The sequence below is a fragment of the Aquarana catesbeiana genome, linkage group LG01 (genome assembly GCF_042186555.1).
Source record: "Aquarana catesbeiana isolate 2022-GZ linkage group LG01, ASM4218655v1, whole genome shotgun sequence".
NCBI classification, from domain to species: Eukaryota; Metazoa; Chordata; class Amphibia; order Anura; family Ranidae; genus Aquarana; species Aquarana catesbeiana.
In genome coordinates this window covers 726,303,506-726,328,563 of record NC_133324.1, presented here as the reverse complement: position 1 = coordinate 726,328,563, position 25,058 = coordinate 726,303,506, and the positions used below count along the sequence as shown (strand labels likewise).

At 40.1% G+C, this 25,058-nt stretch overlaps 1 protein-coding gene across 1 annotated transcript in view; it reads right to left on the bottom strand.

The window, feature by feature from the left end:
- Window positions 1-25,058, bottom strand: part of USP38 (ubiquitin specific peptidase 38) — a 54,867-nt gene that overhangs the window by 10,867 nt on the left and 18,942 nt on the right. Inside the window, exons 2-7 of the mRNA XM_073604328.1 lie at window positions 21,761-22,469; window positions 17,363-17,498; window positions 14,030-14,159; window positions 11,669-11,770; window positions 6,174-6,332; window positions 451-644 (exon numbers count right to left, since the gene is read on the bottom strand). Coding sequence (XP_073460429.1) covers window positions 451-644; window positions 6,174-6,332; window positions 11,669-11,770; window positions 14,030-14,159; window positions 17,363-17,498; window positions 21,761-22,442 — 1,403 coding nt within the window. The 5' untranslated portion in view covers window positions 22,443-22,469. The remainder of the gene's footprint in view (window positions 1-450; window positions 645-6,173; window positions 6,333-11,668; window positions 11,771-14,029; window positions 14,160-17,362; window positions 17,499-21,760; window positions 22,470-25,058) is intronic.

The window sequence follows — 25,058 nt, the reverse complement described above, 5'->3', positions numbered from 1 at the left end:
ACAATAAGGTTGAGAAGGTCTTGAATGAGCTCTTTGCTTTTACTCATCATGAGAGGTTTCTTGTGTTACACCTTTTTGAAGGCCATCAGTTGAGATTGAACCAGTTGATCTTCATTTGCACTGACATTGGGCAGGATTGCTTTCTAATTACTGATAGATTTAAGCTGGTGTCTTGGACTTTGCCTGCCTTTTTTCACCTCCCTTTGTGTATTCAATACTTTTTCCCTGTTTCATTCCATTATATTAACCATAACTTCATGTCTGAACTGATTTGTTTTGGTTTCTTTGTATGGATGGATTGCATGGGTTGTTACTGACGTGTGGTGAAAATTTCTTGTCAATAGCACCTTCAGAAATAGATTTACCAAGAAAAATGGTGATTTGTTCAATACTTATTTTACCCACTGTATAAAAGTGTACAATATGTAAAATAAACATGATAGCACTTACTCCGTAGCCATAAAAAGTGCTTGTAGGACACTATTCATATAACAGGTATTCCCTAGATTAATGAGACCAGTTTTTCCAGTTTCAGATTTCCCTGATAGCCTGGGTAGACATGATGCCAAAGCATTGGATTGTGACGTCCAGGCACTTTGGTTTAATATGAGTTTTACTTTCTCTTCAGGGGGCTTTGGCAAGTCCTGAATGTATAAGAATAAAAGAAAGACATGCAGTCAGCGGATCTTTGCATTTCATTTTAATAAAAGCTTCAGAAAATCATGGAATTGCCCCATGTTAACATCGCTTGTAGAAATAAAACCCTTTATTAACTTTGAATAACATGCAAACAAAAATTCCTTAAAGAGGAACTGCAGTCTGCTTACATAATCTGTAATAAAACCCATCTTTGCCATTCTAAAGTTTCCCTCCAAATACTTTGCATATTATTTTATATATACTGTGATTCTGTACTTGCCAGAAATCTCCCTCCACCAAGTCTGGCTGCATCCATTTTAACTGTGGGCAGCTGAATCTGCTGCCTGTTCACTTCCTGGATTTACACAGACACACATCACTAAGCTCTGCAGCTCTCATTGACCCTCGTATAACTCATCCCCCCCCCCTCCCTTCCTGGCAAACTCTCACGAGAGTCAGAGACAGTTGTGCATGATGTGATAAGCCTAGGCTAAAGACTGTGACTTGCATTCCAAAACTCACGTGTGCACAAATATTTTATCAAAATCATTTTTCTTTCCACGTATAAGCATTTCCATAATACAAGTTCTGACAGACTTAAAAAAAAAAACAGAGCACAGTGGCCTTGTGAAGCTTATTTATTTGATAAAAAAATAGATACAACTTACATGTGTATCAGCATATAAATATCATCCATCAGGCAAGAAGAGAGTTAACCAACAGCTGGAAATGGCTGATGTATTTCTGGGGCCCCACCCCCAGTGATGGTTATATCAGAAACTCTTGCTGGCCAGAACCAACCCCTAAACCCTAGTACAGTACACATGTAAAGTTTTTTTTTTTTTTGCTCAACCCAGTGGGCTGAAAAAAACAAAACAAATAAACTGATAGATGGCTGGACTAAAACACACAATATCAATGCAGCAATGTCTTCCACTGTTCCTTTGTGTTCTGACCGAGGGACTGCCATCCCGCCAGAACACACTGATTAGCACTGCAAGCGCTGATCAGATACTGGTTTTCCAGCATGTCCCTTCGACAAAAGCTGGTTGTTAGACCAGCTTGTCAGAAAGAAAGCTGTATACACTGTTCGACAGAAACCGGTTGATATTAGGTCTGTTTGTACCCAGCCGTAGACGTGAGCAATTCCATACAAATTCGAGCACCATATAAGTCCCGCAAAAGGTAAGTGGTGTTTAGAAGCTGCAAGTAGCAGCCAATAAAAGCAGAGGCCCAACATAGCTTACATCTGGTTTTCATAGTAACGTGTACACAGTCCTGAATGGCGCAAGTCTGGCAATTAGCAACAGGGCTAGCCTGGTAATGTGGTACTATCCCTTGCTATACACACATAGTTGTCCAAGCAACCTGTAAACAATCTAGGAAAGGTAGAAGAAAAGCAGCATATTGCAAATGATGTTTGTCACAAACGAAGGAAAACAGTAAACCATAATTTATTTCATTATCAGAGGACCTAATACAGCACTGCGTTAACCACTTCAACTCAGGAAGGATTTACCCCCTTCCTGACCAAGCCCTTTTTTGCAAAACGGCACTGCGTTTTTTAGATTTATGCCATTTTAATTATAATTTTTTTTTTATTAGTAATGGCGGTGATCTGCGATTTTTATCGTGACTGCGACATTGCGGTGGACAGATCGGATACTTTTGACACTCTTTTAGGACTATCGGCATTTATATAGCGATCAGTGCTATAAAAAATGCACTGATTACTGTGTAAATGTCACTGGCAGGGAAGGGGTTAAACACTAGGGGGCGATCATGGGGTTAAGCGTGTTTCCTGGGCGTGTTCTAACTGTAGGGGGATGGGCTCACTAGAACAGGACAGATCACTGCCCCCGATCACTGGGAGCAGTAGATCCCTGTCATGTTGCTAGGTAGAACAGGGAAATGCCCTGTTTACATAGGCATCTCCCCGTTCTGCCTCTCCATGTCACGATCGCGGCCACCGGCGGGCAGAGTCCGAAGGCGGTGATGCATCGGCAAACAGGTACATCGTTTTGCGCACCCGTGCCACTTTTGCAACGTATATCGGCGTGAGCCGGTCGGCAAGTGGTTAAACACTTAATAGAAAAAAGAAATCTTTAACATTCATTTTTTTCAAACCACTTCCATACCACAGGCAGTCAATATGACGTCCTGGACTTTGAGTGGACTTTCCTGCTGGCGATTCCCTGCACAGTAAAAACAATCATAGCGGCTGTTCAACGGCATGAGAGGACGTTCACCAGATGGCCCCCGGCAGATGTAAACACTGCCGTTTTTTTCGGCTAGGAAGCAGAGATCGCTTTTTTTTCTGATCTCAGGCTTTTCAGCCTAGAGGCAAGATCTTGGGGCTTCTAGACCCCAGATCTTGCTGTAAAGAGGACCTGTCATGCCCTATTCCTATTACAGGGGATGGTTAAACAAATTAAAAAAATAAAGTGACCCGTCCCCTCGTGCTTGCATGCAGAAGCGAACGCATATGTAGGTCGCGTCCGAATATGTAAACAACGTTCAAACCACATGTGCAGTATTGCTGCGAACAATGGAGCGAGAGCAATAATTCTAGCGCAAGACCTCCTCTGTAACGCTAAACTGGTAACTTGTAAAGAATTTTTAAGAGTAGCCTAGGGAGATTTTTAAGTACTGAAGTTCGGTGCCATGCCACGAGTGTGCACAATGTTTAAGTGTGACATGTTAGGTATCCATTTATTCGGCGTAACATCTTTCACATTATACAAAAAGATTGGGCTAACTTTACTGTTTTTTTTTTTTAATTCAAATACTGTGCACAATGACCACTATTTTATTCCCTAAGGTCTCTGCTAAAAATGAATGAATGAATATATATATATATATATATATATATATATATATATATATATATATATATATATATATATATATATATATATATATATATATATATATTTGGAGGTTTTGAGTAATTTTTTAGCAAAAAAATTATGATTTTTACATGTAGAAGAGGAATGCCAGAATTGGCCCAGTATGGAAGTGATTAACATATCATTTTGGAGGAGTTATCTTATAGATTACAACACACTAAGAGCTGGCAGAAAATGTTATGCCTCTGTCTTTGCACCCCATTTGCGATTTGTTACTTCATACATATATTTTCATATACATATATAATATTCATTATGAAACGCAAGTTTTTTCGTATTACGCAATTTTTATAATAGTATTTTTGTATTTAATTACATTAAGCCCTAGTAATTGACTTAGGACTTATATTTCAATGTTGTCATTTTATCATTCTGTTTCATTATTATTGCATAGTAATGTGTGTTAAGCAAGCAATTTTTTATTAGCACATTGTTTATGTGTAGTTTAACTATTTGCTGTATTATGTGCTCCGATATTGATGGGTTGCCATTTTCCTGCACTTGTCATGGATGTCCTACTCAACCTGCTGCTTTTCAGTTATCCACTACCTTTGCTAGACTGTTTACAGGTCATTTAGACACCAGGGGCAATGCCAGATCAACAGGCCGGCCTCACTGCTAACTGCCATACTTGCATAGCTTGTGATTGTGTACATCAAACATGGAAATTTGAGGTAAGCTGTGGCAGGCCAGGGCTCTTACTGGCTTATATTGCCCTGCCCTGAGTCACCTGCAACAACTCTTACCTCTGTAGGACTTACATGGCACTTGAATTCTGTATTGAATTACAGGCGTCTGATGGTTGGTAGACCCTGAGCAATGGGGACAGAGGCACAGAAAGACATCAGCCATTTCCAGTACTGCTCTGTAACGATTAACTCGTTCGATACTAGTGGTAGCCATATAAGCTGCATGCCCGGTGAATGAATGAATATTGAAGATCTTTGCGTGACAAACCAGCTGGTTTTGGTTGCCTATATATAAAGTGAAACAAAATTGCGAAGACTTAATTGTGAACATTTAAAGCTGAATGCAGGGTAGATAAAGTGTGTATGCATAATGCACAAATTCAAATATATACATTTTGACAGCTCTGGGCAATCAGAGGGCGTGAAAGGAGGAGATAAATGGCAGATAAAATGTTTGTATACAAAACTAATATAGATGCTGAGGTATCTTCCTGACACTCTTTACAACTGAAAAGCTACTGAGAAGCTACAAAATGCATTCAACATTACAGAACATGTCCAGCTCAATGTCAATAACTACTACTGTACTAGATTTAAATCAGTTGCTCAAAGTGTGTGCCAGTGAAACATTAGGTCGGATTAAACATTCTATCTGCCATTTTGCTATTATATGAAGCTCTCAGAGTGCCTAGAGTCTTCACTTTATTACATTTTGTTCCCAGAGCACCAAGGCAGTGGTGACCTTAGCTTGAGCAGATACCATCTTCCTCCTTTATATACTGTATGTATTATATCTATGCAAGAGTTGTAGAGGGATATATTTGCATTACTAAACAGTAATGCCCACTTTTTCTTTAAAGGGGAAACAGTGCAACTCCATCATTTTAAATATAAATTATGAATGTGATGTGCTAAATGTAGGTGTACACACTAAATGGAATCTGACAAGGGGTTAGTCCCTGAAATAAAATGGTTAGTCTTGTTTTCACTGCATTCTATAGGCTGCACTTTCGGCTTGTCCTGTGCACGTTCTTTTCACAAAGTGCCATTGTTCGGTGTTACATGCATTGTGTGGATTTACCATTGTTCTAGAGTGTACAGCTTACACAATGAAGCATTTTAGGGTACTGTGTGTTTTGTACTAGGGAGTTCTTTTTTTAAATCAGTCTCATGCTTTGTTTTTTCACATTCTGCGTGATCAAATTACACATTTTTGTGGCCTATAAATGAGGTTAAAAAATAAAAACAAACAAAAAAAAAGAATTTTCAGATTCTGTTCTACTTTTATATTAGACCAAGCTTCTCAATTTGTCTAAATTTGCAATCAGCACCCTTTGAGTAAAACTATGCATTAAATGTAAAAAATTTTAAATGCTAACTCCGTCCTTTGCACCACGTGACATTTGTATTTAAGATCTAGAATAAAGTATAGTTCAGAAATGGAAGCCCCTTCTGCTGCAGCTGTGAGGAGTAAAACTGCTGGTACTCTTAACACCTTTATTTACTGTGCTCTCAGATGGGCAGACTTTATCCTGCATTTTTTGCAGTATTTATCTCACAACACCGCAAATATAAAACTACTGGTAATATAAATTCCATGCAACAAAGTTAGATGCAAGCACAAAAGACAGATTGTATGTGCTAAGTAAAAAGTATGCGAACATTCCACATTTCAAATGCTCTGTGGGAAAGGCATTGTAACACCTGTATTCCCTAAGTCAATGTTTCCTAAACCTAGTTATTTTTTTCCCCAGACTTCAGGGCACTCAAACATTTGTAATATTTAAAGTTAAACACTCTAAGCATTTCCCCCATTCAAATGGGGAGATCTAGAAAACATGGCCTGCTAGGGGCCCCTGAGGAAAAGTTTGCGAAAGCGTGAAAAAATAAAAATAAAAAAATAAATAAAAATAAATAAATAAAAAAGGGCTTTTACCTTAAGCGCTTCCAAGATAGGTTCATAAAGGTCTGGGAATCCAGAATAGTGATAGATCATGCAATGCATCAGTTCAGAAAACTGAACAAGGAATGCTGAACTGGATGGGAGGCCATCACTTTTAAAAGACTGGACCAGATTTACAACATGTGGCACAATCTGAAAGAAAACACAAATAAATAGGAAAAACATAACTATATACATGTTGCACCTAAAAAGAACCAAACTAGTTTAAACTACATTAGAGTGTGTAAACCCATGGTTCCAAAAGAATGAACAAGAACACACAAATTATATGTGCATATCCCAAACAGGTCCAAGGATTAACTCTCTCTTCTCATCCATTTAGCTCTAAGAGGCAAACTCACTACTGTGCATTAAGTTAGCAAGTTTATGACGTACTAGAGAACCCACCCCAATGTTTGGGATTAATCTTGGAGAGCCATAGCCTTTATAATAAAGCTGGTGGAGACTTCATCCTTGCACCTGCCTTCTTTCTCCTCCTTATATTTCTTCCCCCCCACAGTAATATACCACTGATGGTAAACCCTTACTGGCATCCCAGCACTAGTGATGATTAAAACTAAACTTGCACATTTAGTTTCACCTGAAACATCATTGCATATCTGTCTGCTGTCTGGAGAATCACACATCTTGGAATTTATACAATTATTGTTATTAGGTTATATTTTTCTCCACAGATTGGATAAGTCTACATGGATACATTTAGGTGAATCAAGGTTTGAGATTCCTGGGTTTTACTCTCCTCTAACCTTTGGTTTAGTCCTCAATCCTCCTATCCTTGAGTGTTGGGCAACTATTTACAGCGTTAGTGAATCATATGTGGCTGATCTTACTATAGGAGTTTCTGGAATTTTAAAGGGAAACCAAGCTGATGCAGAGTTGGCACGTTTTACGTGGGTACCGCTAGGCAAATACATTTCTCACTGTAGTTGGCAAACTTCATGAGCTTCGTATTATACTAGTTGTTTTGAAACACATGCTGACAAATGACAGCTACACAGTAAATTGGAGAGTCAATTAGTAATATTAACACAATTGTCAATATCCATTAACCTGTGCAAGCTATTTACATTTTATACACATTTCGTTTTTTGAATATAAACGAGTACAAACTCCTAGATTTATAAGAGACTTTACTAAAATCTTCTGCAATAAATTGGTTTCACCTCTACTTTGCAACCCGACTTTGCTAGCAGGTCTCTTTCTAAAGAACAGCTGGAACTTGTGCACCTCCCAGTAGAACCTCATTAATACTAAGAAACTAGATACAAAGAACGCATCTATGACAACAAGCAAAAATCTAAATATGCAATAAAAGATTGCCATATGGTCATGTCAATTAAAAAAACAAAAAAAACAAAAAAACAAAACAAAACACAACCGCTCCCACCTAGAAGTTGAGATAAAGGATATTTCAACACCATCCAAATAAAACTAAACCTTTGAGAAATAAAGAGAGTGAATAACAGCACCCTGTGGGGGGAGATTTACTAAACCTAGTGCACTCAATTTGGTGCAGCTGTGCATGGTAGCCAATCAGCTTCTAACTTCAGCTTGTTCAATTAAGTTTGACAAAAAAATCCTGGAAGCTGATAGGTTCTCAGATATACTGGGGATTATTTACTAAAACTAAAGAGTGCAGCTCTGCATAGAAACCAATCAATCGTGTAGTGCCGAAGGACAGTGTTCTTTTTGTTGACGATTTCTTTGGCCCATATTAAAGCGTTAGATTGTATAATTAAATTATGTAAATGTATTCTATCTGTTCACTTAATATGTAATCCTGACAAAATCCACATTTCACATATGCTCAGGGCTGTGTTTTGGCCTAGGCCGACAAGGCCTAGGCCTAGGGCGGCACTTTGCGGGGGGAGGCAAAAAGGGCCGCCCCCCCGCATGAGATAAAGCCCCCCCACCCGTCTTGTCGATTCCCGGCTCCCTCTGCCACCTCCCGCATACTTGCAGCCCACGGCGGCCGGCTTTCTGTAGCGGCGCCACTGTGTATGGGCGTGCTTGGCAGAGGGTGGAGGCGTGTATCTCATGCCCCCCTACTCTCTGACAAGCACGCCCATACACCACGGTGCCGCTACAGAAAGCCAGCCGCCGTGGGCTGCAAGTGTGCGGGAGGCGGCAGAGGGACCCGGGAATCGTCAAGACGGGTGGGGGGGGCTTTAGCTCATGACGGGGGGGGGGGGGGCGCGTGTGTCACTCGCGCCCCCATAAGCAGCAGGTAATAGGTGGAGCCTTAAGCTCCACCTACCCTCCCCTGCAGTGAATCTTCTCCTCGGCCCTGGGGCAGGATCTAGCTGTGACGTCAGGAGGAGAGAGAGGAGCACAAGGGAAACCCCCAGGACAGCAGGTACAATGATTAAATAAAGTATATCAGTGTTATGGGCACAGCGGCTGCGTTTGATGGGGCACAGCGGCTGCGTTTGATGGGGCACAGCGGCTGCGTTTGATGGGGCACAGCGGCTGCGTTTGATGGGGCACAGCGGCTGCGTTTGATGGGGCACAGCGGCTGCGTTTGATGGGGCACAGCGGCTGCGTTTGATGGGCACAGTGGCAGCATTTGATGGGCACAGTGGCAGCATTTGATGGACACTGTGGCTGCATTTGATGGGCACAGTGACTGTGTTTGATGGGGCACAGTGAGGCTGCAATTGATGGGCACAGTGAGACCCCCCCCCCCCCCGTGATAGCATTAAAACTCAGCAGCTAAAAATACTGTAGCTGCTGACTTTTAATATTAGGACACTTACCTGTCCAGGGATCCAGCGATGTCGACACCTCAGCCGATTTTCGGATTGGCTCTCGGGTTTTGCCACTATCATTCATGGTAAGGGAAAGCGACCGGTTCCCTACTGCACATGTGCGAAGCGCGTTGCACTTTCTGAATGGCCCAGTGGAGGAAGGAGGAGGGGGGGGGGGCAAACTTCAGAGGGGACTGTGCAGTCTCCCGGAAGTGGGGAAGGGTACCTGTCAGAAACAGGTACCCGTTCCCCCCCTGAAAGGTGCCAAATAAGCCTAAAGAGGAAGGGGTGTTGTTTACAGACGATAGGGTGGGTCTTAAACAGAAAGGGGTGTGGCCTCGGCAGGATGGGGTGGGTCGTATTTAAATTAGGGGGGTGCACGCGTTTAGTCAGGCCTAGGGCAGCACAAAACCTAAATACACCACTGCATATGCTGCAAAGGTAAACAATAAACCTGAACCTGCACTCTTTTTAAATTTCTTTTTTTTTTTTAGTAGTTTGTAGATCATCTTCTAGAGAAACTATAATGTTTTTGATATTTGCATGAAATCTTTGTCTTGTAATTTTTGTTTTTTTTTATATCTTCCCCAACACAATGCATTTTCTACAAAGAGAACACAGCAGAAGCCGTTTACTTTCAGACACTCTGAGGTTGATTTACTAAAGGCAAATCCACTTTTCACTAGAAGTGTACTGCTAATGCACTTGGAAGTACAGTCGTTGTAGATCTGAAATGAAGGGAAGCTCTGCTGATTTCTATAATCCAATCATGTACATGCAAAAATGCTGTTTATTTTCCTTGCATGTCTCCCTCAGATCTACAACGACTGCACTTCCAAGTGCATTAGCAGTACACTTGTACTGCAAAGTGGATTTGCCTTTAGTAAATAAACCCCTCTGTCTCCCAACTGAAAACTTCAAAGCCTTTATGAGTTGAGCAGACAGTGATAGAGGAAGACGGTTCACTCGTGTTCATTAAGCCATATGTGTAAACTGGAGCTTCAGCTACTGGGCTTTGTAAATCAAACTTTACTCAATACAGCAGTTAAATGTAATCTGGAAACAAATAAAGGAGTAATAGGGCGCCACGTTCTGTCTGAAAAATAAAATTTGACATGCTGTACGTTTAACTCATGCTAGAGGTGAGAAATGTTAAGTAGAACTGGATACCTTATTTTTGTAAGTACACATAAGGAAATACTATATTATGCTTTGTGTAAAACCCATACTGCATTGAATGAGATTCTGTCACTATAATAAACAAGGCAAAGCAAACTATACAAATAAATGAAGTATATAACTCTCCTGTTGCCCATGCCCCTGATTACTACGCTAATCCTAAGAAAATGCCCACCAAAGTCCACTGGGAAACCAACACTTCCAGAGAGATCATTCTCCTGGGTCCCTCTGCTGCTCTAAATTCCTTCAGCATACATTGTTACAGGATACAGTAGTGACATAGATGTCAGGCTGAAGAACTGCAGACTAATGCTGGCCATACAAGTACAGAATTTTGTCCGAAACAGTTTTTTGGAAAGATCGTACGACAATCGTGCCATTAGTGGACCCAACTTTACCAACGATTTTGACCGTGGGCCCGGCTATTGTAGATGGATCCTTTGTTTTATCTGACCAGAGAATTTTGTTTCTTGTGGTCTGAGAGTCAAACTGGCAAACTCCAGACAGGCTGTCATGTGCCTTTTACTGGAGCAGTGGTTTCCGTCTAGCCACTCTACCGTACAGACCTGATTGGTGGAGTGCTGCAGAGATGGTTGTTCTTCAGGAAGAGATTCTCTTCTCTCCACAGAGAAACGCTGAAGCTCTGTCAGAGTGACCATAGGGTTCTTGGTCACCTCCCTCACAAAGGCCCTTTTCCCCCGAACGCTCAGTTTGGCCAGGCGGCCCGCTCTTGGAAGAGTCCTGGTGGTTCCAAACTTCTTCCACTTACGGATAATGGAGGCCACTGTGCTCATTGGGACCTTCAATGCTGCAGACATTTTTCTGTACCCTTCCCCAGATCTGTGCCTCCAATTTCTTGGACTTCATGGCTTGGTTTGTGCTCTGACATGCACCGTTAACTATTGGGACCTTATATAGACAGGTGTAAATTCAACTGAATTTACCACAGGTGGACTCCAATCAAGTTATAGAAATATCTCAAGGATTATCAGTGCAAACACGATGCACCTGAGCTCAATTTTGAGTGTCATGGCAAATGCTGTGAATACTTATGTAAGTGTGATTTTTTTCGTTTTTTTATTTTTAATAAATTTGCAAAGATTTCAAAAACAAACTTCTTTCACGTTGTCATTATGGGGTATTGTTTGTGGAATTTTTAGCAAAATAATGAATTTAATCCATTTTGGAATAAGGCTGTAACATAACAAAAAGTGGAAAAAGTGAAGCGCTGTGAATACTTTCCGGATGCACTGTATACAGTATATACTCTACACCGGTACAAGTTACCATTTTATGTTTGAAATAGCAATAGGGTTGCTTTAAAAACATTATGACTGAGAAGACTGATACAGGATTGCAAGAATTCCACCATAAATGAGACATATCATGTGCAAAATAGAACACATATCTTGAGTAATAACCAAAACAATGCTTATGAAACAATTTGTGTTAGGTGAGGTGAAAAAATGTTTTATTGAACACTTATTACTGAATTTGAATGGTGAAGTAATGATGCTCATATACATTTTTCTTAAAACATACCATATGGAAAGCCTCTGGAGAATGCTGAAAGCTAAGCAGCATGTGAGAAAGCACGGCCAATGCTCCAGGTCTTACCAGTGGAAACCATAGCCTGTTGAATACCTGGAACGATATTAGAAAAAATATTATATATATATTAAATATGTGATCATGTATATCATATACTGTATTTGTAAATACTGCTTGTACTCCAACTATTATAAGAACAAATTCATGTTATGCCATTATTATATGAGAATACTGAAAACCACATTTCAATTGCAGCAGGGATACATAAAAGCAACAATCAGATTTGAAGTATATGTAAAACCCTAAAAATCTAAGTTTATATGAACCCTATATTAACATATATATAAGTATTCAGACCCCCTTAAATTTTTCACTCTTTGTTATATTGCAGCCATTTGCTAAAATCATTTAAGTTTATTTTTTCCTCATTAATGTACACACAGCACCCCATATTGACAGAAAAACACAGAATTGTTGACATTTTTGCAACTTATTAAAAAAGAAAAACTGAAATATCACATGGTCCTAAGTATTCAGACCCTTTGCTCAGTATTTAGTAGAAGCACCCTTTTGATCTAATACAGCCATGAGTCTTTTTGGGAAAGATGCAACAAGTTTTTCACACCTGGATTTGGGGATCCTCTGCCATTCCTCCTCGCAGATCCTTTCCAGTTCTGTCAGGTTGGATGGTAAACGTTGGTGGACAGCCATTTGTAGGTCTCTCCAGAGATGCACAATTGGGTTTAAGTCAGGGCTCTGGCTGGGCCATTCAAGAACAGTCACGGAGTTGTTGTGAAGCCATTCCTTCGTTATTTTAGCTGTGTGCTTAGGGTCATTGTCTTGTTGGAAGGTAAACCTTTGACCCAATCTGAGGTCCTGAGCACTCTGGAGAAGGTTTTTGTCCAGGATGAATGAAAAAATTATTAGACCCCCCGCGCTTATGGTGAAAATTAAAAATGAGGAGCTGCAGCCTCTATCAATAAATTCACCCTAAGGTGAATTTAGAAGAAATGTGAAAAAGAGGGGATAGGTATGGCGCTGCTCTTATTAAGAGGTGACCTACAACCTAAATACTCAAGGGGTGTGTGTCATGGGTGCATTTAGTGCAAAAAGTGACAATAAAAGTGCAGAAAATAAATATTTGTATATTCACAAAAATCCACAAAAAAATCCTACTGTTTAAACTACCTAACCGCTTATATATAATGCATATTGTTAAGTTCAAACGAAAACAATCCTGTGCAAAACCTGCAATTCAAAGTGACATTTCTGTGCAAAAAAATCCAACATATATGACTGGTGTATATTGTTGCTGTGAAACTGGGTTCAGAAATGCATATACCAGCCTTAAACCCTGGTGTATAAAAAAAAAGTCCAATAAAGTGACAATGTGCTCCTTCAAATTGTTCTGTGCTTCTTGGAAGACAGTGCCCCATAAGAAACGCACTCACCGCTATTATTCACCCCACAAGGAGGTATTTCACCTTCACAGTATGAGCCACTGTGCAGCCTGTGGAGTGGGAGGAAACTTCCTGTCCTGTGTTACAGCTCACAGTGCATGCTCTGACATGCACTGTGAGCTGTAAGGTCTTATATAGACAGGTGTGTGGCTTTCCTAATCAAGTCCAATCAGTATAATCAAACACAGCTGGACTCAAATGAAGGTGTAGAACCATCTCAAGGATGATCAGAAGAAATGGACAGCACCTGAGTTAAATATATGAGTGTCACAGCAAAGGGTCTGAATACTTAGGACCATGTGATATTTCAGTTTTTCTTTTTTAATAAATCTGCAAAAATGTCAACAAAAAGTGTTTTTCTGTCAATATGGGGTGCTGTGTGTACATTAATGAGGAAAAAAAAATGAACTTAAATGATTTTAACAAATGGCTGCAATATAACAAAGAGAGAAAAATTTAAGGGGGTCTGAATACAGTGTGTGTGTGTGTGTGTGTGTGTGTGTGAGAGTCAATCAGTAGGGACGGCCAGAACTCCTGTTAGATTTCAGATAATTATATTAAAAATTTCGGTATATTTACAAAATTGATAGCTTGATGTTCAAATTTGTGAAAACGCTGAAACTTGGTTTTAGAATTCTCCAAATATATATATGTGTGTGTGTGTGTGTGTGTGTGTGTGTGTGTGTGTGTGTGTGTGTGTGTGTGTGTGTGTGTGTGTGTGTGTGTGTGTGTGTGTGTGTGTGTGTGCAATTATCAGGATTACAGATGTTGTTCGCAAGTACTATTAATTTTTATACAGAAGATAAAGATCTTTGCTCTTCAGGAACTGCAATAAAAAAATAAAAATACATCTATAGCTGAAATCAATTAAAAGAAATATTAACTTACATACCAGTTCAATTTTAAGCAAAGTAACATCAATTAGAATAGTAAATTTCTGGACCGCTGCCAGTCCCTTCAGCAGAGCGATCACCCAGGTCTCCACATGCTGTGCTAGAGGCCAGGAAAGCCAGTCAATCATCCTGAAAGAGAAGGGACATCATGTTCTAAGCACTGAGCTTCCCTAGCCACAAGAGATTCAATAACTAATGAGACGTTTTTTTCTAATGATAGAAGTACTAATGAGCCATGTGGTAAAAGTAAACATGGTTTTGTATCCCTTGAACATTGCCATACAGTGAATTGCGAACATCCCATAAGCATTCATCACGTAGATAAATTCCCAAGTAATTTGCACCTAAAAGTGATGGCAGCCAGAAGCAACAAGGTAAGAAAAATTAGAATATGCAAGAAAGTATGCTACAACCTCAGCAAGTGAGCATCTGCTTACACAAGTATGTTCCTAGATGCATTGCCAGATGACCATTGGGTGGGATGTAGGATAGCCAACGTGGGAAAAGTCAAATGTTGGCCTTATTCCTCACAATTTTATTGCAATACGGCATCCACGGTTTCATTTGTTTCCCAGTTTTAGGCAATCGCATTTTTGCAGCTATTGTGCATGTCAACAATTATAAAGCCAGGTGATCATTTGAAATCAATAGTTTTATGTCGCAATCTGGTTAATTGGTAACTCAGAACTAGGAAGCAATTGAATCTGAGTAATAGGTTAATTTAACTGATATTTGATGAGAGTATGACCAACATGAACATCTTCAAGTGAAGGTCTATTGATTCCACTAGTGCAAGTGCAGTGCCAAAGTACTTTCTAGTCAAAAGGTCCACACTTGTTCTCTCATGGATCCCACACAAGTGAAACTTTAGACAAAACAGACTATACCAGTATGGAACTGCCTTTACTTTTTGTAAACTCCCGTCAGCTTTAAAGTGGAACTTTAGTCAGAAAATTGAGTCCTGCTAGATCACTTCGGGCTGGACCTGTTTTGCCGATCTGCTTACAGCCTAAAGATTTAATGCTGCTGAGGGGCTCTGAGCTTTAGCAAAATGGCAGCCTCCAACAAGAAGAAACAGGAGCAATGCTGGGGCAATTTTTCAGCAGACTAATTCTAGTAAAATAACTATTAATGTGGAATGTATGTTCCTTGCTAAAGAACATTTTTTTTATCAAGTTGTTATGGGTTCCGCTCTAACATCCATTCACACTACAGGCATTCTGCAAACATCCATGAACCAGAAAGCACCGACACAAACTTCTGGGATACGCAAACTCTAAACCTTGGCTCCATCTAAAAACCAGCAGCATGCTTGCGTCAAAGTTTCTGAGAAGCAGTCTCTCTACTGGGACTTTAAGCAGACAGACATCGCAGTAATACACGGAAAAAGAAAAAAGTGGGGAGGAGAGACCACCCAGGAGGGCCCTCTAAAGTTTGGATAAAACCATCCATACCACATCCTATCACAAAAAAACCCTAAAGACTGGTATTAAGAAATTTGACGGTACCACTTAATTAAAAAGTGTCAAAAATGTATTGCACAAAATTTAAAATCACTGAAACATATATTCAAGATATAACATAACACACAATTCCATCTATTTTGTGCTACACAGTATAAAATTCATCAACCCTATTGAAATTAGGTGATGAATGGCTTGCTACGACTTCCGACGCAGTTGTGTTTCAGGGGTTGCTGCCTGCTTCTTCAGGAAAGCAATTTACAGTCAAGTTTTCAGTGTATATAAACATCAGCATAAACCGTGTCAAACATTTTCTACAACCACCTGTTGCCCACTCCCTTGATTGATGAGGTGGTTCAGAAAGGGCCTCATCCATACGTCAAAGCTTAAGTCACCAGCACATGTGTAGCAGTTGAATATCCAATATGTCAAATCAAAGATCAAAAGATAGTTGGTGTGGTCCTAGATTTATGGGTCAGTTGGAAATATGGGGAGGGATGAGCCACTCAGTATTCCCCTTCCCTGTCAGTGAAATAGTGCAGCTCGAGCACTAATAATGTAACTTTGGCGAGTTGCCTAATAATTGGAATATTCATGTTAGTGGGGGTGCTGCACTGGTAAATTGTCTGTAATTTATAACTCATAGTCCTGGTGAAGGGGCAATTTCTCTGATACTTTAGTGCAAGTAAGCTGGAGAGAAATAGAAGGAACCAAATTATGGAGCACTCTGGAGCATCTGATTGGTTTGCACTAGCATTGCACAGATACCAATATTGGTACCGATACTAAGCATTTGCATGGAGTACTTGTACTTGTGCAAATGCTTTGATACGGAAACCGATACCTTCAGACTTAATTCAGATATGTGCGGGCCGGTTTGCATTGCGATTCAAAAGCCCGGTCCAGTGCGGTTCAGGTGTGATTCCAATGCAAATTGTAGCATATGAAATTATAAATCACATCTGAATCGGACTGAAAATGCACAGGACTTTTCTTCAAATTGCACTGTGGCCGGCCCATACTCATGTGAACAGGCTGTAAAAACTCATTGAAATGCACATGAAAACTGATGTAAACTGAGGTAAAACTGAGGTCTCTGCAAGTGAAATCTGTGCAGTTTTCATGCACGTATGGTGTGAACAAGCCCTAAAAAACTGTCACGAAACTAAAAAAAGGGCAATTGGTATTGGCGAAGACATGAAAAAAAGTGTTGGTACTCTGGGTGCATCCCTAGTTTGCACACTACAGATTGAGGTTTGAAGGAAATGACCAGCAATAGTGTAACTAGATGCTAAAGTGTCCAAAAAAAATGTGCTTCTTTAGTTCACCTTTTTCAGAAAATAGCTTATGAAGTTGAGAGGCACCAGTAGATACTGTGCAGCTTTGTAAATTTTTCACAGTTTTTTATGGTCATAATTTTAGGGCAGATTTATATGTGCATCTAAATCACCCTTTCCTCTGAAGCATGATCCGCGTTCAGATAATGTTTCAGAGGCTAATGATAGGTGGCAAGGAAGTGATGCCTCCTTCAATGGCTCTTTTAACCCCATTTTTGCTGACTAATGCACCACAACTGCGGTGAAGCTGCAGGAGTCACAGTTGGCTGGCACACAATTAACATGTCGGAGATGAGGATCTGGAAACCGAAGGAGGAGTGAGTGTCTGTTTATTAAAAGTCAGCAACTACAGTTTTTTTAGCTGCCGACTTTAAATTTGTGCAAAACTAATCATGTTAACACTAACAGTGTGTGTAGCCATTAGAGTCTAGACAATGTCTATATCGGTTGCTTAAGACTTCTCCACAGTGATTTCCTTTGTCCACAAGCAGTGTGGAAATAGTACTTTTGTAGCCAGTATGGCATAATATACCTGCAGAGAGCCCGAGTCATGCTTGCATCTTTCACATTAGGATCGGTGGTCAAACTTCTGATGAGAACAGTAATCATCTGTAAGGGAATGTGCTGCACAAGGCTCGCCAAAGCAACAGATGGTTCAAATGAAACATCTGAAACAGAATTTAAGTTGTCAGTTTTTAGCCATATAAGGTTAGATTACATAAAGATTTGGCTATTATTATATTAAAAAAAAAAAAAAAACACAAGAAAACAAAATGTTAATTCTTAAGCATTAAGAACATAACTGGAAGGCCTCCAATACATATTTTTGGCATGAATGTTGTTACTTTCTAAAATGCTCCTATAATAAATATGATACGTTGTATTTGACATATAGTCATGTAAATTATGGTCTACATTGGTTTAATAATCATTAATGCTTAACTCTGAGATTACTGCCTTATCTTATATAGTACTTATGCTCATCCATAAATCCAATTTTGTAATAAATAGCTTCAAAGAAGAGAAAAAAACTATTTTACCAATTGTGATGTTATCATGCTGAAGCCACTTTTTAAGTCATAGTCTGGTGCTTGGAGGTTTTTTGCAGCAGTGTCCCATCATTTCCTCCTGTGTTTGAACTACATGTCCCACGATTCCGGGTCTCTGTTGCCTGTCCTTGTAAGTAATTTGTTGCAGAGTTGTTGATGGATTTACAGACCTCAGACCAGCTTTCTAGAAAAGAACACCATCCGAGAAAAAATAAACAGTACCCAGAGCAGAACAGTATGAAGCCAGCGTATCAGAATTAATAAAGTGCCATATATAACGTAAAACAGTTCCACATTTGCAACTTTATCTATCAGTATGAGAGCTTCTGATTGCTTGCATTATGAGTCCTCTTTCAGCAGTAGCCTGGCAAGCCAGGTTACTTAGTACCAGACTACTGCTAAAGGAGGACTGCTAATGCTGGCAAACAAGAGTTCTCATAGTGACAGGTAATATTAACAAGTGTGGAACAGATTGTCCTTACATTATATGAGGCACATCATGTTTATTCCTTCTGATATGCTGGCTTCATAATGTTTGTTCTGCTCTGGGTACACTTTGGATTCCTTGGATAGTGGTCTTTTTCTGCCCTGGAGAGCTAGCTGGAGTTTTTGGGCCGACAAGATAAACGTGTCAGTGTAGATCAATCGTTTTAGATCTGGTATCTTTTGGTCACACCAATCCCCCCTTAAATAATGAGTGGAGAAGTTTCTTGTGTGCTATAATTCATTTCCTTTAAGTGATAACTACAAATGGAGCTTGGCATTGACACCAAAATGTAGGCGGAATGGGAAAGGGGCAGATGGGCTGCACATATCAGTACTTTAATAATCCCATGAACATTACTGTTTACAGCGACATGTTTTCATTAGCATGAGCAAGCACTATATGGGAGGGGGCCCAGTCAGTATGCAGATAGCGAGTGTCTGGTCCTGGGACAAGAAATAAGGATGACAAGAATAGAGAGACTTTGAAAAAAAGATATCACTATATGGGTCACAATTATATGTTTACAGAAGGCATCAAAGAATTTAGAACCCTATTGGGCAAAATGAAAATGTGCAAAACAAAAAGGTTTTCCTCGTTACGCTTTGATAAATAAAATTAAGAAACAATGTGAAAAGCCCACTGGTCTGTTTGAGCAGACTGAGATTGTGAGAGTTAATAGTTTTTGGGTGAGTAGATATAGGCCACAGTGGTGTGCCGCCCTGCCATAGCTTTGAAAAAGTCAGTATGAAGAAACACGTTGGGTCGCAACATAGTGGCAAACCGGAAGCGATGCCAAACGGACACGGACCTGTGTAGCGAGACCCGATTGGGAGAGTTACTTTGTACATTGCAATATGCCCGTATATTTTACCTTGTTTTGAAAGTAGAATTATTTAAAAAAAAATCAATTTTGCCTAAGCGTTCTTCACTATTAAGATAAATTTTTGTGCATTCTTCTAATGTGGGTATCGGTGTACTAAGTGCGATTGAGAAAAGGAGGAGTAAATGCACTCTGGGGCCGGCAGTACCTTATGATCTTCATTTTAAAGTGATATATGCCTGTCTGATAATAAAAAAAAAAAAAAAAAATGAGAGGCATATATTTATGGTGAGTTTCCCATCCACTGGGAGAGGTGAATCACTTGGGGCACTGGTGGAATTGTGGAAGATTATGTGGCACAGTTCATTTGGAAGTATACACTGTGTGGATATTTTGGACTTTTATTTGGACACTTTTCACATCGCTTCTTGGTTTATTACATCACAGCGGTGCAGAGGAACACTTTTTTGTTTTGCACATTTATATTTTGCACAACGTGGTTCTAAATTCTTCTAACATTTCTGCAGTTTTATTAATATAGCAGCAGTGATAAAGAGAATATTTTTATTTATTTTTTGAGATATGTAAAAAAAATGTATTCAGATATTTTTCATTTAGAGAATACATCCATATTATTTTGTTTTTATACAAATTCACTTTAGCGTGTAGTAAGGGGAGATTAAGATTATTTACAGAAGGCATGATATTACCGATACACATGATGATTTTGAATTTCACAAGGAGTTGGGTTTCAGGAACACTTAAACTTAGCTTACTTTATATATTTAAAGAGATTAAACAAGTTCATGATTTTTTTTTTTTTTTTTTTACTTTTTTACTTTGAAAGCTGTACATGGTTTCTTATCAAATCTCCTGTCTGATAAGGACATCTTCAAAGTCTTCCAACACAGGAAAAATATCAAAGGCAGTCTTCTGTGGGCTCTGGACAAGCATGCTGCTCCTAGCTTAGTTCAATGTAAGGACTATGAAACTTAAAAGGACAACTGTACCCTTAGTATAGTTCCTACAGTATTTTATGTAACCTCCCTCATCATCTTCAAAGTGCAGTCTGACTACCTTCTTGCACAATCAAGCAATCCTTACTCTTTGACCCTGCTTGATGCTGTACAACCTTTGCAGCAAAAACATCCCTACTGGGTCTCCTCTTTCACATTTATGTGCTGCGGTTCCATCTAAACCCCCTTCCTGCCCAGGCCAATTTTGAGCTTTAGGCGCTCACACTCTTTGAATGACATTTGCGCAGTCATGCTACACTGTACCCAAATTAAATTTTTACAATTTTTTTCCACACAAATAGAGCTTTCTTTTGGTGGTATTTAAAACACTACTGGGGGTTTTATTAACTTGCTAAACAAAACAATATACCGAAAATTAAAAAAAAAAAAAAAAAAAAAAAAATACAAAGTTTTCATAATTTGTTATAAAATTTTGCAAACAGGTAATTTTTCTCCTTCACTGATGTGCGCTGATGAGGCTGCCCTGGTGGGCACTGATCAGGAGGCACTGATGAGGCTGCACTGTCTAGCAGTACTGGCACTGATGAGGCGGCAGTGGCTCTCCGTGTGCGGGACTGATGTCCCGTTTACACAAGTCGGTAATCAGCTTTTTTTACCAGCTTCTGTTTACGTCACATGATCAGCTGTCATTGGCCCACAGCTGATCATGTAGTAAGGGCCCTAGATCAGTCCCTTACTCCGATCTGTGATCGGCCGAGTCTCAGACCTGCTGATGACAGAGCGCGCTGCCCGTGCCCCGCAGGGGGCATGCAGGCAGAACATGCTCGGGAGGAACGTACATTGATGCCCTCCGGGCAATTTAGGCCTGCGCTGTAGCCATCTTTCGGCTATAGCGCGTGCGAGAAGAGCTTAATGTGTCTTTTGTATCTTCCTTTATATTATCTTTAAAGAGAACTTCACCCTGCCCCCTCATTTTCTTTCCTCCCCTACTTATCTGATGCTGGGACGGCTACAGTTCAGATACTCACCCACACAGCAGATCCAGCATTGTTCGGAATCCTTATTTCTTCAACCACCCCTGGGTCCCCTGGTGCCATGTTCCCTTGGGACATCATTGGTAGGCTACACCAGCTCTAATGGGTTCTAGCACAGCCTCCCGATGATGCACCACTAGGACCACGCCCCTTCTCCGTTAGTGAATGGTGTGATGCGCAGATCTCCCGATGCCTCCTGGGACATTACAAATTCCAGAAGGCACCTCTTAAATGACAGAGGATGGTGGGCAGGAAAAAACCTAACATAAAAAAAAAAAAAAAAAAAAAAAAAAAAAGAAAAAACAATATATGTGCAGCCTGGGGGTAGGGGAAGGTAGTGGGTGGGATGGAGAGGAGCAAAGTCAATTGAAAGGGTAAAGATCCACCTTAATGTAATAGTCAGGAATCAGTCGGGTGAGACCAGGAGCCATCAGAACATGTGCTACCACTGACCTTTGCTGAACTGGCTTCATGGTTTCTAGGATTGGGCTAGCCTTGTATATATATTTTAAAAAAAGAAAAGTAAATAATTTAGCAGACATATGAAACTTAACTCCACTTACCTGTGGAAGAAATAATTGCAAACACTTCCTGCAAAGATGGAAGTAATGTGCATGGCTCAGCTTTCCAGATATTTTGCAGCAAACCACTAACTTTGGTAACTTGAGAAACATACTCCCTTAACTCCTTTTCCAGTGTAGAGATGCACTGAAAATGTCCAATTGTCCTAACAAGCTGCTGGCAAAATGCAATGGACATTTTACCTTTGGGCACACATTGCACAAAGTCACTTAATAGTTCACTTAACCTAGCAGATAACAAAGGCTCTGGCCTTTCACATACTATTCTTAATACTTCTACTTGCAAAACAGCAAAAATGTCTAAAACAGATGGACAACTCATAATCAACTTCAGCCCACTGTGAATATAGTCAATAATAGCTACATCTTTCCGGTCTAAAGATCCATAGCCTTCTTGCAAGAGGTTTAGAACGAAGGTTCTGTTGAAAAAAATGTCAAATTCAGCACGGTGATATCTTGCATAGGCTTCCAAAACTTGGTGCCCGACTTGCTTTTGAAAGTAGTCATCTCCTTCTAGTATCAAGCGAGTGGTGAGACTGAACATAGCTTTGCATTGTTCCTCATTGATAGAATTTTCAGCAGACTCAACAACTTTTTTAACAATAACTTTCTTCAAATTCAGAGGATGGTTAGAAGTCACCAAGCCTTCCAAAATCTTGTCCATTCTGACTCCAGATAGCTAGTTCCACATCTAAAATAGAAATAAAATGGCTATTATAGCGAAGTCCAAAAACCTCCATTTAGTGTTGCAATGTGTTCATTAAAGTGGTTGTAAACCCTAGGAAAAAAAAAAAACAAACAAAATAAAAAAAACCCTGCAAGACAAAGCCATAATGAGCTAGTATGCATAGCATACTAGCTCATTACGAATTACTTACCTGAGATCGAAGCCCCTGCAGCTGTCCTCATACCCCGCTCCGGCGGCCGTCATCGCTCCTGGAGTTACTTCCGGGTATCGCGGCCTCCGGCGCTGTGATTGGCCGGAGCCGCAAAGACGTCACTCCCGCGCATGCGCCTGAAGGCCACTGGTGACGGCACAGTCAAACTGTGCCGATGACGTCGGTAAATAAAGGGGGTATCTCCTAAACCGTGCAGATTTAGGAGATATCCAATGTAGCTACAGGTAAGCCCAATTATAGGCTTACCTGTAGCAAAAAGTTATTGTAAAGGGTTTACAACCACTTTAAATATCAGTATTAAAAGCAGGGCTAAAAAAAAACTTAACTTTCCTTCAACAGTCCCTGTCCCTTGCCGGAACCTTCTGCTGGGTGCTAGTAGGCCGGCATGGGATGATGTTGCTCCTGCACAAAAGTCAGTCATTCCCACACACAGAGACAGTGCCAGCAATGTAAGCTGAGTTGCACATGTGCAGTTCAGTTTACATGCTCGAGCAGACAGCAAGCAGGTGCACTTTATTGCAGAAAAGCATGTCTTTAAAGGGCCTGCTTGCTTGCATTTTGTGACAGCGAAACTTTAGTTTCGCTTTAAATGGGACTTTTATAACTTGCCAATATCATATTTAGCAGAGAACGGGCAGAGTGAAAGGTTTTTCTTGAGGGGCAAATTTATAAAATAATTACGTTATAACATTATAAGCAACCTGTTCTATTCACATACACCTCCCAGGGAACACAGTTAACCCGTCAATCGCCCCCTAGTGTTAACCCCTTTACTGCCAGTGACATTTTTACAGTAATCAATGCATTTTTATAGCATTGTTCGTTGTATTAATGCCAATGGTCCCAAAAATGTGTCAAAATTGTCCGATGTGTCCGCCATAATGTCGCAGTCACGATAAAAAAAAACAAAAAAACAAAAACAAACAAACAAAAAACGCAGATCACCACCATTACTAGTAAAAAAAAAAAAAAATAATAATAAAAATGCTATAAATCTATCCCCTATTTTGTAGATACTAACTTTTGCGCAAACCAATCAATATACGCTTATTGCGATTTTTTTTTTACCAAAAATATGTAGAAGAATACATATCGGCCTAAACTGATAAAAAAAATTAGCTTTTTTTTTTTAAAAAATGGGGATATTTATTATAGCAAAAAGTGCAAAATATTGTTTTTTTTCAAAAAAAACCACAGAGATGATCAAATATCACCAAAAGAAAGTTCTATTTGTGGGGAAAAAAAGGACGTCAATTTTGTTTGGGTGCAACGTCGCACGACCGCGCAATTGTCAGTTAAAGCAACGCAGTGCCGAATCGCAAAAAGTGCTCTGGTCAGGAAGGGAGTAAATTCTTCCGGGGCTGAAGTGGTTAAGGTTTGACATGTTGGGTATCGGTTTAGTCAATGCAACCTCATCTTTTATAATTTACCAAAAAAATTGAGTAATTTATTGCGCTTGTGTGCCCAAAATTTAACTTTTAATGTATTTTTTTTACTGAAATGTTGCATTTTCTAGACCTTTGTGTAACATAAATTGGAACACCATTTTTATGCAATCTTTAGGCTTAAAATTATTTTTTTTAAACATGTACAAAAAACGGCTCTGGCAGGGTGCTCAAAATTTAAAATCATATTTTTATTTCTACATACAATTTCAATTACTTCTAGACTTCTATTTAATCCAAATGATCTTGAAGTTTGTAAACTTTGTGAAGCTCCTCACACATTTATGTCCTGTGAGTAGGCACTGCTGTGTCACACATTTCACAGAGCCTGCCTTCTGAACTACAGAGGTGCTGAGAGGAGGCAGAGTCAATACAGGAATCACGGGGTACCATGGGATATATATATAGTCCTTTGAACAGCCATATAGAAGCTGCAAAGCATGCAGGGAAACCAGGAATCTTTCCTCTGTGGAAAGAGGTGGCCAGCAGGCAAGCAGCACTCATAACATGAAAGGACATATTTAAAGTGAGCTTATATGAGCTTGTCAAAATGAAAGTGTATTTTGTTACCACAGAACCCCCCTTAAAAAATAAATAAATAAGACTGATGGTTAGAGCTGAACAATTAATCGCGGAGAATCGTTATCGCGATTCTCCACCTGTCACGATTGCAACTCCGGATTTCAACGATTCTTTGATTCTGACCATTCAAAGTATGCGCTTGTTTCGAGGGGGAGCTGTTGGAGCACGATTCGTCTGACGTGTGATGTCAGCGGGAAACATGCCGGAGAGCAGGAGCGGGCCGTACAGCCCCCCCCCCCCCCCCCGAAGACCAGAGCCCTGACCGGCGCCCTGACTGGCACCGCCCAGATCCCCGGATGGGGGTCTCTCTGCTTGGGGTGCTCTGCCTGCTGTGCCAGGGGTGTCCCTCCGGGG